We start from the raw sequence: 19,672 nt of genomic DNA on the forward strand, positions 1-19,672 counted from the left end.
TGCCAGCTTCTTCTGCAAATTAGCTGCTTATCAAAGCTGGAGGCCGTCAGACAGATACGGGATCTTTTGTCCTTGCGAGTTCCAGTTTGTCCAATACAGTTGCTTCACACCTAGCTTTTTTCCCTGGCTGCCAGCCCTCCTGTCCTCCAGCGACTTTCCACCTGCTATGCTGTATTTTGTGCCGGGTAGAATTCTAAATGCTTCGCTATCTTCACCTCCATAACAACTCTTTCAGGTGACACTATTACTAATTCTCTTTTTACATATAATAAAACTGAGGCAGAAAATTCAGTAACTTGTCCAAAGTCACACAGCTACTAAGGGGAAAAGCTGGAATGAAACAGATAAATATGTATGGATGAGAATACATGGTTAGATGTTTGTATCATATAATTAACTGGGTATATGTAGAGAACACATATTTATTAAATCCCTGAGTGACACAAAGCTAGAATAGCTAAAACATTAAATGAAAAATTCAAGAGTTCAAAATTTCAACAAATTAGAGTATGTTAAACCTAACAAAATAAACTTAATAAGGATAAAATAAATTTCAGAAAAATTAACCATTCCAAATATAAGATAGAAAATAATTATCTTAGTTCATGCATTCCCTCCCTCCAACCCCGGTCCCAAAAGACCTACCATAAAATTTCAAACTACATAGACAGAGTTAGCAGAAAATAGAAAACAGGATTATCTTGCACTAATGGGAGTATAATGACCACAGCAGGGACTGGTAACCCACCCTGGTTTAACCACATCTTAAATACAGTGTTCAGTCTAGGAAACCAAGCACTCATCTCCAGAGAAGGGAAGGAGAGCGCTGTCATAGAAAGAGCAGGACACAAACTTACAATGTTTACCTGGCAAATACAAGTATTTTTAGTGAACATTTATAAGGAAGATTGTAAATTTCCAAAGGGTAAAACATGGATCACTGAATGGAACTCACGGTGAAGCAGATTTTAGCTGAAAATAAGAAAGATTTTTCTAATAAAAAAAGCTTTTGAACAGTGGCACGGGTTGGCCCTTTGAGGCAGCAATCTGCCCATCAACTGACAAAACAGAAAAGACTTTATGACAAAATACTCTGTGTGTTGTAAAGAGACTTAGCATTGGGAATGTGTGTGGGAGGAAGAAATGGATTGTGGTGGTTTTTGTTGGACTGAATGACCTCTAAATTTTCTTGTAGCTCAAAAAACTTTCCTTTTGATTCTAGACACAAAAACAGCCACTAAATCTGATGCAGGAAAACATGGCTGCAGTTTAATTTATTTAAAAGACTGTTTTTCTGGTTACAAAAATAAAAACAATGTTTTTGATGTTAAAATACACATGGAATTATTTATCTACACATTTTATTTATACCTACATATATGTGCACATAATAGCCTACTTAATATTAATAGCCTTAATAGCCTACTTAATATTCTATTATGAGGAGTTCATAACTGGCTCCCTAATATCCATGTGGACGTGCCATAATTTATTTAACTGTCCAACTACTACTGAACATGTAATAACTATTTTTAGAACAGTAATAAACACCCTTTTACATAAATTTTTTTCCATAGCTTTGACCAAGATCCTTGACATATTATATAGTTTTCCAGAATTTCACTATTATATTCAAAGTTTGAATTTAAGAGATAGGAAAGGGGGAGTGCACAAGCCAGAGTCACAGAAAGGCACACAAAACATTGTTTCTGCCCCAGATACTTTGCCAGTGGAAGCAGACAAACTATAGTAGTAAACTTGGTCTTTATGGTATTTCTCTTTCAGTAACAACTTATTAAGAGGACTAGGATTCCACCTAACCTGTGATTTCTCATAACCTTTTAATTAATGTCAATAAATCCGAACTCAGAAAAACAGAAATGTATCTTCAACATGTACACTTTTCTCAATTTCTGAGACCTTCCAATACAGATGCAACAGAACCAAGCCAAGATTCGGTGAGAGAACAGAACCAAGCCAAGATTAGGTTAATGGATGTAGATACTGAGGTAGAGATACATCTCTTGGATTCTTGTAGAATAAGGGACTTTGGATCAGCTCCTATTACATCAAAAACCAATAAAAAGACAATTCTTGGAGAAAACAAGCCCATTATCAAAGAATGTATTTCTCTTCTTGCAACCAGACAAATGCAGCAGTGGTATCATTTACCTATTTTTGTAAAACAATCCAGACTCCAAACAAAAGGCTTCAAGTTAAGCAATTTCCCATTAGCTGAAAGCTATTCACGGCTTTTCCTTTCTTACATAATTCCTCCCCTCACCTAAAAAGCAGACTGCCTTGTATTTATTACTAATAATACACCAAAATCTTCAATTGTCTAAGTCTACTTTTAAAATATTCAGATAGAAACATCCTATAAATTTAATCTGGAGAAAATCCCTCTGGAGTCTTCTGTCACATTCAGTCTAGACCAATAACCCTCTTGATCTTCCTTTCACTTGTTCCCTACATCCCATGTCTTCTGTTTTGGTTTATACTCAGTTTTGATAGCATATATCCTCCAAGGCATTAACTCAGATAGTAGACCTTTGAGACTCTGCATGACTTAAAACTTGGTATTCGAAATTGGAATTAATTTTCTCTAGTAATTTTGAATGAACCGATCCACCGCTTCTAGCTTTCACAACTGTTCTTGAGAAGTCTGAAGCCATCCTAATGTCAGATCATTTTTCCAAGACTTTTATTCTCCCTCTCTTTGGAGGCCATTAGATCTTTCCTTTACCCCAAGGGTTCTGAATACAGCATTGTGTCTTGGTGTGAGTCTGTTTATATCCACTATGCTGGAATCTTGATGGCTGCTTTCAAACTGGAAACTCAAGTCCTTCACTCCTGGGATATTTTCTCAAATCACCTCGTTGTAGTCATATTTTATTTTTTAAATAAACTTTAAAAACTCTAAGTATATATACATAAACATCAGGCTTGATAATATTTCTAAGTCAATGTGTGCATTAATATTTAAAAGCCAGGCCCCTAATAATTTAGAAACCATAGGCATGTTGGCATTTACTGGTGGCTGCACCACTGGGGAACAGAGGAGGATGTGGCCATTTTTCTGTCAGAACCTCATGTAGCAGCAGCTCTAGTTTTCCTTCCTGTAGGCTAATTCATTTCCTAGAAAAGAACCCTCCAATCTCCTGTCTGTTTTCAGCTGTGCCTGACATCACTAAGTCCACAGCCTCTATGATTCGACCTCTTCAGACAAAAAATCTCTAGTTTCATTCATGGTAGAGATGAAGCAGGGGTGAACCTGGGGTCTAGCTACTCCTTACATAAATTTACTTAAAAATTCTACAGTTGTCAACCCTACCACACATCCTACAGTCTCTGGTCTTTAAAGGTTCTGAATCACTCACCAGTTTGTTTTCATAAACATCTCCTCATGCAGGTACTGTAGCTTCCTGTTTTCCATCTTCTAAAAGCAGACATCTCTTGTCTGCTGTTGATTTCTTTCTCGTTTCTTTTGTGCTTGTTCTTTACACCTTCTTAGCCCTCTATAATCATTCTAATGGCTTTCAAGAGAGAGTGGAGGATAAATGCACTCTACCAGGCTAACCTGGAACACCTCCTTTGTTACACGTAGGCATCTCCAAAGGATCAGCTATATGCTTTCTTTTCTCTACATCCTTAAAAAATCTTCCTGAACTTGTATTTTTAGCTCCAGACCTGTATTTTCAAATGTCTCCTGGGAACACATGTCAAAAGTAACCCATTATCTTTTCTGGAAATCTATTTATTCTTGCAACTTGGTGTCATAATCCTTACAATTACCCACACTGAAAACTTTAATGTTATCTCCTACTCTTCCTTCTTTCCAAATCTCTGTATCTCATAAGAAACTAGCAACCATCAGTTACACTAAAGAGTGCTTATATCTCATCCTTAATATTTCATTGTCTGCCTTATAGCTACTCCCCAAATATGAACTCATCCTACACTATTCATCTTGCTTTCAGGTCTGGTTTAAATGCCACCACTTTCAGGAAGTCTTTCTTTATGCTTTCTAGGTTAAGTAAACTCTTCCTCCTCGAGAAAACTTGCTTTCTATTAACATTTCTCTTATGCACTATTTCTAACATTTTTTTTTACAAATCTGCACGTGTCTTATTTCCTCTAATAGAATGTAAGGGTTTTAAGGAAAGAGGCTTTGAAGGAATCTATCTCTGACCTTACTGATTACATAGTTTTTATTGTGCCATCAGTATATATGCTATAGGAATAAACAAATTAGCAACTACTAAGGGAAGCAAGGAAAGAGGACACAGCATCTTATCTTCTGGAGGAAAATGTCTACCTACAGCTATAGTCCATCTAGATATAGTATATCACCCCAGGTTAAATGGCCCTCAACTAGGTGAAGACCATAGGCTTTTACACTTAACTTTGCCACTGCCAAGCTAATCAGCTGCCATCTCTGGTAGCTACAACTAATGGATTACTGCCCTGTAATGAATTAACAATAAATCTGAACCACTCCTGTTTAGTTGGTATTGGAGAAAAATCTAGGAAATCATACTAGTCTTCATGGCTCTATAGAGTTTTAAGCTCTATCTTAATAGTAAGAAAACATAAACCTATATTAGTCTTCACAGAAATGTCTTGATTCAAATGCCACAAGTTTTTATAAAGAATAAGTCACATTAAGAGTCTGACATCTTCTATAACATTTTGTACTAGGTTGAACTAGGTTGAACCAAGTAAAATTCCCAGTATTCAACTCTTTTTGACCTATAATAAGGGCATTTTTATATGCTTCATCTAGTCGTTCAGTCTTTAATAATGAGCTATCAAATTAAGTCATCTTAAAATTTAGCAGTTAAAAAAAAAAATTCAGTCTCATTTGTTACAGTAATACATTCTCCCAACTCACAAAGATGAGAATGACGCTGAACAAAATGCTTTCTTTTTGCTTTAACTACCAAGAAGCTTGGGGCTGAATGTAGTACTCAACTGTAATAATTTCTTCAGTCTAGATGTTGTTATAATTACCTGTAAAATTGATTGTTCTTGTTTGATTTTTTTCATTTTTATTGATCCAAACATATATGTGTTTTTCTAGAAGTTGAGTATTATAGTTAGTATTGTAGTTAGTACTGTTGTGTATGTGTGTGTGTGTGTGTGTGTCTCTCTCTCTCTATATATATATATACACATATTTATTTATAAATAAACTGGATACCTAGAGTGCTGTGTTCAAATGGATTCTTTCTGAACTCCGCAGTGAAAGTACCAAGGTGGTCAACTGGTGATCTGGAGATATTCCATACACATACCGGAAAGGGAAAGGCAGCATGGCACAAATTTGCAGCCCTATCCCATGTACTAAAGTACTCAAGGTCTATATTGATGAGGAATTAGAATTATGAAAGCCAATCTGTAACAGGTGAGATATGAATTTAGAAATAAGAGAGGGGAATTGATAGAAATCGTAAGGTATTCCTGCCAGAGCCAATGAAATATGAAATAGGCAATGAAATGCAAAGGAATATATATATTCCATATGTATATTCATATATATATATATTTGATTATAGCTTAAGGATAGAATCTATAGTAAAAGAAATGAGAAATGATGCTAGAGATGAGCTTTTTGAGCTGTGGCTTTTTGAGCAGAAGAGTGATATGAAGAAAATGGTATACGAATGTTGAAAGTCAAGTAATTTCTTTTTAAGACTAGAAGCCTCAAAATCAGCATTTGACCACTACTACAGTAATAGTTCATTGAGTAAGACGCTAGTAACACTGGGTGAAAGACTATTGGAAAAAGGATTTTTACCCAATCAGGGAGTTACCACTCCACAGATCACTTATCACTCACAAAAAACAAGAAAGATTCTTTTTCTTCTTCTTTTTTTTTTTTAAAGATTTTATTTATTTATTCGACAGAGAGAGAGATCACAAGTAGGCTAGAGAGGCAGGCGGGGGGGTGGGGGGTGGGAAGCAGGCTCCCCGCTGAGCAGAGAGCCCAATGTGGGGCTCCATCCCAGGTCCCTGGGATCATGACCTGAGCCGAAGGCAGAGGCTTTAACCCACTGAGCCACCCAGGTGCCCCAACAAGTAAGATTCTTTACGTTAATCGAATCTAACCTTATGATCAAACTTGGAGTCACCAGTAATGGCTTAACCTTTTATCATGTGCCTCTTTAGAGGATGCAATGAGGACACATCATCTATATAATATCATGCCCAAAACATTTAACCTAAATCTGATCACAAAGAAACAAAGCACAAATATCTAAAGGACTTTCTCCAGAGCAACTAGCCTGAACACTTATGTCAATGTCATAGAAGACAGAAGTAAAATGGAACACTGCTCTAGGTTAAAGAAAACCAGAGAGACATGACAACCAAATGCAACAAATGATCCTTACTGGATTTGAGATTGAAGTTAAAAATAAACAGTTGAAAATACTTTTTTTTGAACAAATGAAATGACAGTTTATGAAGCATTCAGGAATAGGCAGACAGGAAATTTATGAAATTTAAGAGAGGGTATCAAAAGATATTTACTTCGTAGGTCCTTAGGGAAGCGGACACATTTCAAGCCTCCACCTTCTTCCAGGTCAATTTATAGAGCTCTGCCTGGAGTTCTGAATAAACTCAAGTAATAGCTGTCTCCCCCCTTCCCTTCCTTTTATGTATATCTTTAGAGGAAACCTCATAGGGAGAATGCAAGACTATGATCATATATCCTCCAGGACCTTTAAAACTCCATGATTATTCTGAACTGATTTCATTAGCCAGAGTAGAGAGTTCAGGTGTGGTCCCAGGACCAGCATCATGAGTATCAGCTGAGAATCCATCAGAAATGAAGATTCTTAGGTTTGGCCTTAAGACCTACCAAATCAGAAACTCTGTAGGTATGGCCCAAGTGATGCATGTTTTCAGGAGTCTTCCAGGGGATTCCAATGCACAACACAGAGCCAAGGACAAAATGAAGGTACTAAACTCTTATTTAGCAAAATATCTACCTCATAGTTAATGTCACTCTTCTTGAGATGCAGCTAAAAATTTAAGACCCAATTACATAAAAAGATATTTGTAATAAAACCTAGTGTAACATACCACACAGTCATAATTCATCATGTAGTGATCATACAGCAAAACCAGCCCACAATAAAAACTTTTTAAAGGCATCTACTTACTTTAATGTCTCAGCAAGAAAGAAACTCTGCTGTACATCATCATGTGTGGGAGTAGAAGAATACACATCCTTCACCCCAGAAAAACCACCACTGACTCGGCAATACTTTTCAATAGCCTGTGAAAGCAATCAGAAAAAACAATCAATTCCACAGAATATCAAGTTTTGAAGGACAAATTAAGGAACCGTAGTCAAAAGTTCACAAAGATCTATGTAAGAATTTGACAGGTTAAGAATAAGATTTATTATCAAATGGAAATATTCTTGCACTGGAAAAATTAACCAAGGTATCCTGTTTCCTGTGGAACTTTTCCCTCTCCAAAACTCTTTAATCTTTCAAAAACATCTTACATTTTCCTCACTTGGGAAAGTCAAGTTTGGACTATTCACACTGAATTAGAGACCTGTCTAGCACAATAAACCCTCATTAATTTTGACAAACCAGGGGAGGTTAGTTTGAATTAAATTTCAAAGACAATTTTTTTCACTTCTAAGAATAAACAATCCAAAACATGCTTTGAAAAAAGTTATTACCTAGGAGCTCTCCCTAGTAGTAGCAATGAGGTAATATTTACTGCAAGCGTACTGTATGACAGACATTATATTACAATCCTACAAGTTAGGCATTACAGGTGGTACCAACTGGCAGGATGTACCCACCCACATAGCTGTTACAATAATTACAATATTAAAAGCTAACCATTATGAAGTTTTTGCTACGTGCTGGAGGGTCTTGTAAGGGCTTCATATGTAATAACATTAAAATCTCTAACAACCCATGAAGTGTCTCAATAGGCTCTACTTCAGACAGGAAAACTAAGGCAAAGAATAGTAATTTGCTCCACATTATTAACTACTGTGCTCTACTGCCCAACTGTGAGCTAAAATTCTTAATTTAGATCTCTTCTTGCATCTCTGAACATGTCTAAATAAAATACATGGAATCAAATGGCACCCACTCAAACCTGTTTTTAATTCAAAGGAAACAAATATCCTGCTTATGCAGGTCTATCACTATAAAAATAAGCCATTCACGAGAAGCTGAATCACATGTGGTTCTTTTCTTTCTCTGCTCTACATAACCCTGAGACACTGTCATATGAAGGTACAATTATTTAATCATTACCGCCATGGCTTCTTTTTCCTAATCTTGTTACCTTTCTTACTCTTCTGGTTTTCCTCTTTTCTAATTAAAAGCTAATTAACACCAAAAGTTTTTATTTAATCAAGCTGTTCATTTTTATATAGTTCCATTTTTACTACAGCTGGGTTTTGAAAGTCTTCTTACCAAAGAGTTTGGTACTTTACTCTATCTAAATATATATTTTTTAAGACTTATTTAAGAGAAAGAGAGAAAAAAAGAGAGGGGAGAGAGTGCATGTGCACGTGCAGGGGGAGGAGCAGAGAGAGAAAGAGGAAGAAAGAGTTTTCAAGCAGACTCCCTACTGAACATGGAGACCAACACAGGGCTTGATCCCAGGACCCTGAAATCATGACCTGAGCTGAAATCAAGAGTCAGCTGTTCAACCAACTGAGCCACCCCTCTTATCTAAATATTTTAAACATATTTTGAATTCAGGAGTTTTTAAATGCCATGTTCTCTACAATGATCATGTGTCTTCACCACCAGAAAACTATCAAGAGCCGTTTAAGGATACTGTGAAAGTGGCAGGGAGGCTTGACTAAATCTTTAAGTCATTTAGAATAATTTCTTGAAGGCAAGTTTTCATGCAAATATACTCAAATTTGGAAGTCTGAAGATGTGAATGGAATAGCTAAAGCTACAGAAGACATACACGATACGATTCTTCTGTCTCAGTCTGTCTTCCCTTTACCGTCTTCATCTCCGTCATGGGTATGTCCAGTGATGGGCAAAAAAGCAACTTCTATTTAAAATGTGAATTAAGGTACAAATCTTCCTCTTTTATCTCCATCTCTGCCTTTCCTCATCATGGCATCTTCTGAAACTTGAATTTAAAGCGTAATTATTTCAGTTCACGTTCTTTATACTCTGGTTGTGAAACCTTTTTTTTTTTACATAAAATTGGTCTACATTCTGCCCTAAAACATATCTTGTACATTCTTACCAAAGATATTTACTAACATTATTTACCTCCCCTACAATGTCATAATTCTGTCTAGGCTGCAACCTTAAGTTATACAACTGGTATATGAATATCCATAATAATTACTGTTATTTGTCATAATTAGTGTATCTCGAAGAATAAAACACTCCCTCACTCCCAGGAATATGCTATACTTTCATGAGAAGACTAATATTTTTCTTCCTCTCTAGGTAGTGACAGCCATGGGATTCTCTGAAAGGCTAGGATTTTAAGAAAAAACCACTTGACTTCTTTACTTACTAGCCAGTAAAAATGTCTCATAAATAGATAAGTAAATAAACAGTCTTTCAATCTAGAAAAATTTTAACAATTCACTGATTCTTCTTATGATGGTCCACTAAGAAATTACTTGGAACACAAGCTGAAGTGAATAGTGGGTAATCTACCCCAGCTGTGAGTCTGGGCAGTTTCAGGATTTTTTTTTCCTAGAGGTTAAGCCTTAACCGGCAAGTAAAGAAACTGTGTAATCATACTTAAACCCATCATGTCTTTTAAATGATTTTTCATTATTCAAGAAGAAGAATGAGTGAACATCAGGAGGAAAATAGTTTTCATCAAGAACTAAACTGGATTTTAAGGTTTACTTCTACTGCTTAAGTAACTTAAATTAAGGGGCCCCCGGGTGACTCGGTTGAGCAAAATCATGACTTCAGCTCAGGTCATGATCTTAGGGTCCTGGGATCAAGCCCTACAACAGGGACAGGCTCTGTGCTCAGTGGGGAGTCTACTTAAAATTCTGCGTCTCCCTCTGCCCCTCCCTCCCCTGCTGGTGCTCTCTCTCTCTCTCTCAAACAAATAAAATCTTGAAAGAAAGAAAGAAAGAAAAGGAAAGGAAAAAAGAAAAGAAAGAAACTTGCAACTTAAATTGAGTAACAGAGTTTTTGCATCAGATAAATAAAGCCTCACTACAATTACTGAACGTGAGGTAACACGGATGAGGACATGTGGCTCTGTGGGCAGGCTTGATTTAATGCTCTTGCACATAAAATGAAATATTGGCTTATTTACCAGTGCTGCTTCCCAGCCCCACTGCCTATATCTTGGATCGTGAGTGAATCGCCATAGGTACCAATAGGTTTCAATTACTTCTGGACGGAGGATGTAATACTTTTCAGCCTGCCGGACTGCCACAGCCTCTACTGCACCGTCAAACTTGAATGATTCAGGACCCAGCTTTAATGCTGTAACATGACAAAAGAAACAAATGAGCACAATAAACCATTTGTGTTTGTTCGCCAGAGCTTCTTTTTCCCCTGAAAGAATGGGGTATAATGTAAAGTTATGTTCATTTTGTTTTATTTTTATTGTGGCTGTTTTGCAAAATCAGTGACTTTAAAAGATCCACATTTGGTTTTCCTATAGTAGCCTTATAAATATTCCTATTATCCTGACATGAAATATTTCTCATACATAATGCACATCAACATACCATTAAATCTAACTATACTGACAAGAGTCTAGTAATCCTCTGGCAACAAATGCAAAGCTAGACATAAGCACATTATATATTCTGTTCTGTTCAAAAATAAAATGAGGCAGATAATTGTACTGTGCAGAATAATTTTTTTAAAGTCAGAACAATTTTAAAGTCCTTTTAAATAGAACACACATATGTAAGAAAACATTTTAGAGCTCAGATCTTGAATTAGATTAAGGTGTAGATGATACACTTTTTGAGCATCCCACAGTATATAAAAAGCAATGTATTTTCAAACTTAAAGCAGTTTTAAAGATAAACTCTTCCCTCCTATGGCCCCTGTATATATAGTAAGGAAGAGATTCAAACTGTCAATCACCAAGAATTTCATCAGTATTGCCCATTTATCAAATTGAATAAAACAGGGCCATTACACATATATTTCAACACTACATTCTATTTTTTGAATGACATGATTTCCATTCAGGCTAGAATACGGCACTACATTAAAGTCTTTTCAATAACCTCTTTCTAATCACACCGAGCACCTTAAATCTGATCAATGAAGTCATCTTCCACTGGAATGTTGGGCTCACACATAATTACCATTCTCAGCTGCCATTTTTCTTTCCTTTTAGGGGTAGTTTCAAGGTCTCTCATCTCTTCCAAAAAATGCTAGACATGTTTATGTTTTCTCAGAAAAGAAAAGGTAAAACAAGAACTATAATGCTGGGAGACCACAAACAGAACCATGCCACAGTTGCTGGCACGACATGGGTTGCTGTAGCAAATTTCAGCACTACAAGGGAGACACTATAAGCTCTAAGTAATCCCATACAAATGTGAAAATCAAGTCTTTCTCACCAACCATCACCTCCAAGAAAAAACACAAAACCAAAAGCCTTGTACCAATGGTTGATTGTTCTACTGAAAGCAAAATATGTGATCCAGAAGAATTTACCGCTAAGTCTAAGAGAACTAAAGCAGAACTCAAGCAAGAGATTTTCAACCTGAGGGTCATGAACTCTGTGACAGTCTCCGGAAGAAGACAGTGTTCTGCCAAGAAGCCTGTGAAACCATATGCTTATGGTTTATCTGTGTGCACATAAAGCTTTTACCAGCTAGCTCTTCAATGGGATTTGAGGTTAGGATTAACCAACAACTCATCAATATTTTTTGTTAAAGAACTTCTATCCTGTTTATTAACAAGGTCAGGATATGGTCAAATATGATTTGGCATTTAATAAATGTTTTTAAAATGACAATAAAAGTTGGGGCGCCTGGGTGGCTCAGTGGGTTAAAGCCTCTGCCTTCGGCTCGGGTCATGATCCCGGGGTTCTGGGATCGAGCCCCGCATCGGGCTCTCTGCTCAGCAGGGAGCCTGTTTCCCTCTCTCTCTCTCTGCCTGCCTCTCTGCCTGCTTGTGATCTCTGTCTGTCAAATGAATAAATGGAAAAAAAAAGACAATAAAAGTTAAACACCATAAGCAATGAGATGATGGCAATCCAATAGAGTAGAGTAAGTCATTTTATCTGAATTTCTTATGTTTTTCCTTTCTCAAAGAATGAATGCTAAGAGGTGATCATATGGAGTTTTCAAATGTTAATCTTAAGGCTAATGTTAAATGAGACAGTAACTTCTGTAATGATAATACTGCCTGAACTGGAAGTAGAAATTGGCTGCATGATACTTATATTTTAAACTTCTCACTAAAAATTCTCTCTCTGATTGGCCATTCACAACTTCACAAAAAAGACATACCAGGAAGAGAACATATCTGCTTTGTGAGAAGTTGGTAAATAAGAATGCACAAGCCTAAATTATGTACCAATTATATCCATTAGGCTGGTCAAATCACTAGTTTTGTGTTTCTTAGGGCATTATTTCTTAGGTGTTCCTTTGTTTAAGAATGATAAAAAATAATTTCCTAATAATCTTGCACTTAATTTCTATTTTCTAGCTTAAATTTCCCATTTATACTTGTACTTCACTTCCAGAAGGGAACTAACTAATCCAGCAAGTAAAAATGAGTTGAAACCATAAATAATTTAGTACCTGGGTAAAAAGAACTCTAAGAGGATGCAAAAATCATATAATGTAAGCAAACTTAAGAGACATGCACAAATAAAAAAAAAATCAGAATAAAATATCAAATGTGACAAAGGTCAATAGTAAGACAGTGAAAAATACATTTAAAGGTGGCATAGATAAGTTTGTAAGGCACAGGGCTCTTCCAGATAGGTAGAGTCTGTAGAGATGGGAAAAATAAGCATCTTAGGTCAGGAAAAGTAATCCAACAAAAGATAAAAAAGCATGAGGAATATACTGGGATAGGTGGTTGGACTTCAGTTTCAGAAGGCTAACAGTAAAGGAAGAACTTAAACTATTTCCCTATTAACTTCCTTTAAGGAAGAAAAGAGTTATGTCCAAAACTCCATGTCCAATGGCTCTCTTGTCCACTGAATATGTTATATGTATGCAAACATTAAAATTTCTCCCAAAATGTAATATATTGCACTTGGTCCAGGGAAGACCTTAGCCAACTTCAGTAAGAAGTAAATTAAATTAATTAAGTCATTATTTTATTCATGTTCAGGAGTTTTGGGGTTTTTTGTTTGTTTTGTTTTAAATCTAGAAATGGGAGTGGGGGACAGTACTCTTAGACTCTAAAGTCTAAGACCTCATTTGGCACCAATTCTGCCTTATATCTCAGAATAAACTGAAATAATCTATCAATCTAGCTTCCCATATAGATACAATAGGTCTGAAACTACACTAAGTTACTACTTGGTTTCATGAACAGATTCAGCAATGTTTCCTACAAACCTAGTTAAATTATTTAGCAGAAGACCATGCTCATCAAGAAGATGAAATATGAGGACTACCAAATTTTGCGTTAGTATTAATTCTAATTCCAATAACAAATGAAAGTGAAATTCCAAAGTCTTTATGGTATGAATTCAGCTAGAATCACTACTAAAAAGTGAGTGGATATTTTTAAATAAGCCGGCCAAAAAATTCTAGCACAGCTATACCAAAACACAGGAGATGTAATTACCAAGTGGGAAGGAAGCAACACTAGGACTCTACCGTTTAATTAAAGGATTTAAGTCGAGATTAAAGATACGCAAAAACAGTGAAAGACTTGAAAATACAGGACACAAATCAAACAGTTATCTTTTGGGGCATACCATGGCAAAGAAGGTCACAAGGTCACTGACTTGCCATGTAATAGTGACCATGAGAACCAACACACTGAGGAAGACAGGGTAGGTATTATTGTTCCAGTTTTTTGCAGATGGAGCACCCGAGTCTTAGGCAGGTTAAACGAGTTGTCTAAGGCTCAGAGATAATAAATAGTGGAACATGGGGCTTTTCAATCCTAGGCACATTTCCTTTCTACAGTATCACAGTACTTCCTATCAGCATCAGCAATGTCTATGAAATGTGACAGTCAGGGAATCCTCTCCTAACTCTGGTATTCTATAATTCCTCAAAGGTAGGAGATAGGTCTTATTCACACTTTCATCTGCAAGCACCCAGTGTAAGGCTTGGCACATCAGAGGTGTTCACTTTTAATGGAGTGAATAATTAATGATAACAATAGTATATCATATTTTTAATATGTCTGCTCTGTAAAACCCTACAATTTTTTTTATCTTTTATTTCATTTGTGGTCAAAACCTGCATAACAAGTCTCTATCATAATAAGCATACCAAATATCCATTGTGATCCTCAGTGTTTTACTGATTTTAGCTGTATTTTAAATATACACTTGATACTCCATATGGTCAACATGTTAATATAACTTAGCTTCTACTTATAATTAGACCACCAACTTTTTAAGTACTACATACAAACACTAATCCACTCCAAAATAACATCCACTTCAAAGTCCTTTTGACTTAGTTGTTTTTGTCAAGAAATGGAATCCCTGAGTTACTGAGGGAACTAAAAGGTCAATTTCACCACAAGTTCAATTCCTTATTATATAAATCCTAAAATGGAAATTCAGTTATTTCATAAAAGCAACTCAACTTCTGAAATCGCAAACAGAAATTACTAGTTTTCTTTCTGTGAACTCATTTCCCATTATTTCATATAGAAACGCTTTTTTAAAACTAGAAAAAAAAGTCTTGGAAGGTCTACTTTAGTATTTCTCAATCCTTTTTGAAGTCTGTTAAAAAACCTGATTGCCGGGGCGCCTGGGTGGCTCAGTGTGGTTAAAGCCTCTGCTTTCGGCTCAGGTCGTGATCTCAGGGTCCTGGGACCTCAGTCCAGGGCTCTCTGCTCAGTGGAGAGCCTGCTTCCCCCTCTCTCTCTGCCTGTCTCTCTGCCTACTTGTGATCTCTGTCTGTTAAATAAATAAATAAAATCTTTAAAAAAAAAAAAAAAAAACCTGATTGCCTTCTCTCTCCATGAAATTTTGATTAACTAACAACTCATCAATATATTTTGTTAGAGAACTTCTATCCTGTTCATCAACAAGGCCAGCATTGGATCAAATATGTTTATCTATCCATGACTGTATATATATCTAGTCTTTATATATTTAAAAATAAAATAAATAAAAATATTTTTCCCCACCCCTAAGAACAATCCTTTTCACCACTGAGAACCATCTCATTTTCCAAGTAAGGACACTGCAACCCAGTAATATTACATAACATTACATATTTGCCTAAAGCAACAGAGGATCCTTTTTGTCTAAGGCACAATCAATCCCCAAATTATCGGTGAATTGACTAAGAGACTACTAAAAGACCCAGATACCAATTATACATTCAATATAACTACTATTATTTTTTGGTCATTCTTATTTTCACAAGAGGATATGCAAGACAAGTAACCCCAATCAGCCAATTCTGTGTTCTTTTAAGTAACTAGTTTTACAGAAGCTGAAATGAATGGCTAAAACGGATTCTTACTATATTAAAGTAAATAATGTCATTCCACACATCCTCAAATGCCCCACCTGACATGCTTAAAACAATTTCTTAAAAATCTTTATTAATAAAATCAGTAGAATTCAGAATAATTTTTAAAAATGAACACATCTCCAGAATTAAAATTAAAATTCTTAAAAAAATGATTTACTGTATTAGAATAACTATTTTAAAGTGACAAATGCCTATATATTTTCCTTCTAATTCCTGGATATATTTTTAACTTAGAGGTTGTTAGTCTAAGTGGTTAGTGTTATTAACACTCTTACCAGTTCTGTCATATGACTCATGACATGTACGTGCAATTTCTGCCCCTAGCTCTAAATAATGACCAGCTTTATCCGTTCTGGAACCATCTGCTCCCAGTGCAAACATTCCCCCAGCAAAACAGGCCAAATGCCCCATCTTCTTTTCCAAGTGCCCGTTTTTCCATTCTCCAATAAAGGTGAGACCTCCTCGGGACTTCTTAATAAGATGTTTCTCTATAGCCTGTAAGAAAGAGTAGAAATTCAAAATTTTAGAAGCAAAGTGTTAGTATTCAAACTTATTACATTCTTTAAGTTATCATAAAACCGTAATAGGTAATAGGATATTCTACAAATCAGTAACTTTCCCTACCTGGAAGAGTTAATTTATAAAAAGTAAGTTTTGGAGAGCAAACAAGTCGCACAGAATCTTGAATACCGCATCACTACCAGGATAAAGACAAGGTGGGAGACAGAAGACTGACACAACATGACCTGCATTACAGGTGTTCTTCTAGCGCTAAATGGAATTCATAAGAATCAGTCAGTTGAGATCATGATGGCAAGTTATAACCCAAAAGGTTCTATCAATCTATTTTCTATTTCATACAGTAAAGCTGACGAGGAGGATACCTAGGTTAATCAGAAAAATATGATTTTGGTATTCAGTAAAAATGGTCTCTCCTTTTCCTCGTAACCACAGCTCTTGTCAAAGCGCTTTAAAAAGGCACTATTAGGTGAGGCAGCTTGTATGTTATAAAGCTTTCAAAACCAGTTAGAAGTTTAAATGTCACCCCTCAGCCCCTTACTTTGCAAACCCAGGTATCTGTTTTGGGTGCTGTGTCATGGCGATGTGAGAGGCCATGTGAAAACAGAGTCCATCTTCTTGGAATGCCAACTTTACTCAAAAGATGTGGGGATGGTAAGAGAAATATTTTACATTCAACTTGAATGTAACACAACATAGTCTCCAACAAGTACATTTAGCTTTATAAAAATTAGATTTTTTAGGAGCTCTGTTCCTTTGGACTATGTTCTCAGACTTTGCTAGGAGGGGCTATAAATTAGTTCTCTGCCTTTAGAGATAATTCTATGGAAAAGCCTAAGAAACACCATTAATCCAGTTCTCTTTGGTGAAAAGGATTATATACAATTAGAGACTACACTTTTTGGACAATAAAAAAGAATAAGACTTAACCCATATTTTTGTGTGTTGTTCTCTGACAAGTTTGGTAACAATCAGCTCTGGAAAAATTTATTGTGTATTCCTTACAATGATAATGTCTGTTTTACAGAATTGTAAGGACTATGCCTCATTCATCATCTTATACTCCGTAAGGCCTATAAGTGTAGTATGCAGTCAATAAATGTTCAGCTAAGAAGTCATTTTATAAATAAGTGGTAAATACTTGTATTTGGGCTGTCAGGGGAATTAGGAATTGGGTCGTAAGGAAAAGAAGAGACTACCACTGATTTCTAAGTTTTGATTATTGTTTTAACTCCACAAATGAAAAGATTAGTTTTCCGAATACAAGGACAGTATTTTTCATCTTTGTGGGCCTCATGGCATCTGCTGTGTTTTCCACAGAAAAGGCACTCAATAGATGCCTACCCAAGAAACATTTACTGAATGCCTACAATGGACTAAACACCATATACCAAATTATCAGTCTAGCATCTGTGCATTCTGTAAACTAGAGGGAATTAGTTCCCCCAAAAGTAAGGCTATAAAAAGAATAAGATTCTTGCTTTAATTTAAAAACACAATAGCTAGAACTCTGAATATTGATCATCAACCACAGTCAGAACGGTGTTGTTATATACAAAATTATACAAAGTCAACAAAGTCTAAATGTGTTTCTTTGAAAATCCAAACAACTCTGATGAAGAAAAACATAGAGAAAACATAATTTAAGAATATCAAGAACAGGAGAGGAGGGTGGGAGGATGGGCAAAATGGGTGAAGGGTAGTTGGATACAGGCTCCCAGTCATAGAACGAGTCAGTCATAGGGATACAGGGAATAGAGTCAGTGGTACTGTGATAGTGTTATATGGTGACAGGTGGTGGCTATGCCTGCAGTGAGTACAGCAGTAAGGACCTATTGAATCACTACACTGCACACCTGAAACCAATGCAACATTATGTGCCAACTATACTTCAGTGAAAATAATAAAATTTAAAGAATATATATGTGTGTGTGTAGAAAGAGAGAGAGAGAGAGAGAGAATGTTAAAACCTGATTTTTAAAAAATATTTTATTTATTTATTTGGGGAGGGGGACAAAACCAAGAGTCAGATGCTTAGCTGACTGAGTCACCCAGGCGCTCCAATACAACTTTAAAAACCGATTAAAATCACTCAAGGGCTATGGGTTTGTGCTGGATCGGAAAGCAAATAACTTAATAAGTGGGTGACACACTTCTCTATTTCACAGTTTTTGCTTGGAAATATCACATATAAGTGCTTCCAAGACTGAAACCTTTCCCCATTTTAAGCTGTCACAGCTTGTAAGAGGTGACAGACATTTATATCTATTTTATATAAATATGGAATAATACAGTAAAGTGACTCAAAGCACAGGCCCTGGAGCCAGACTGTTCAGTTCTAGGCTCCATCACTTGCTAGCTTTTGTGAACTTGAGCAAGTTACTCAACCTCTTTGTGCCATGAGGTTCTCAAGCATAAAATGGTAGTAAAGATGAAATGATTTCATTTCATGTAAAAGGGGTTACAACAGCTCCTGGTGTGTGGAAAATACTAGGTAAGTGTTTTGCCCTTATTATTGATCCATAAAGCTCTCCACGAGTAGGTTCAATGTCAGCTAAAAGAAATGTTTATGAAAATATATGTAAAGTCACAAGTTTTTCCAGTCTGTGTAGACAATAACTAAAAGTAATTATAATAAATGTTCTTACATAAACCATTACTTATTTATTCTTCAACAATTTCTTTAAAATGCCACAATAAAGGGGGATGCCTGGGTGGCTCAGTTGGTTAAGCAGCTGCCTTCGGCTCAGGTCATGATCCCAGCATCCTGAGATCGAGTTCCACATCAGGCTCCTTGCTCAGCAGGGAGCCTGCTTCTCCCTCTGCCTCTGCCTGCCACAGTCTGCCTGTGCTCATTCTCTCTGACAAATAAATAAATTAAATCTTAAAAAAAAAAATGCCACAATAAAGGAAAATACAAGACTTTAAGATTAAAATACTAAAACTCTACAGTGAGGGCAAAGAATCAAATGCACATAGGTGGTCACTGGTCACTACGAAACACATTGCATATTCAAAGAATGTTACGCAGGTAAATGTTCTGGCAAGAATTACCTCAACAGCATCATCATACATTTTTCTTGCCTCGTGGTCTGTTTTATCTGACATCAACCATGCTTTTAGTAGGTATTCATAAAAACTGTCTCCCAGCCCACCAACTGATGTGTGATCTGTAATAAAAGAAAAAGGGAAGGATGAAGGTGGAGAAGAGAGAAGACAGAAAACAATGAAATAATCTTTTTCAAGTATAATGACTATTACTGATCAGTAATTTAAAAATTATATTGACGGCCTTGTTTGCAGCATACTTCAAATTCAGTCCAGTAAAAATATGCCCTTATCACTTCCCTCTGCATGTATATCCAACTTTCCAGAAATCCCTTTCTGGGGACGGGGTATTTCACATACGTAGGAGTCTTTCTTCAGCCATAGAGTTTGTATACCATCACACAATCATACTTTTCCAAAAGTGAAAACAATTATCTTTCATATATTAATGAC

The 19,672-nt window shown here is 36.1% G+C and overlaps 1 protein-coding gene across 2 annotated transcripts in view; it reads right to left on the reverse strand.

Moving 5' to 3' along the window:
* MAN1A2 (mannosidase alpha class 1A member 2) overlaps positions 1–19,672 on the reverse strand; it is a 187,248-nt gene that overhangs the window by 23,935 nt on the left and 143,641 nt on the right. Inside the window, exons 9-12 of one of the 2 annotated variants that reach the window (XM_032303107.1) lie at positions 19,226–19,341; positions 15,928–16,147; positions 10,381–10,475; positions 7,170–7,285 (exon numbers count right to left, since the gene is read on the reverse strand). In XM_032303107.1, coding sequence (XP_032158998.1) covers positions 7,170–7,285; positions 10,381–10,475; positions 15,928–16,147; positions 19,226–19,341 — 547 coding nt within the window. Of the gene's footprint in view, positions 1–7,169; positions 7,286–10,302; positions 10,476–15,927; positions 16,148–19,225; positions 19,342–19,672 lie in introns of both variants that reach the window. The other variant, XM_032303105.1, reaches the window with a different exon arrangement.

The sequence above is a fragment of the Mustela erminea genome, chromosome 10, assembly GCF_009829155.1.
Source record: "Mustela erminea isolate mMusErm1 chromosome 10, mMusErm1.Pri, whole genome shotgun sequence".
NCBI lineage: Eukaryota > Metazoa > Chordata > Mammalia > Carnivora > Mustelidae > Mustela > Mustela erminea.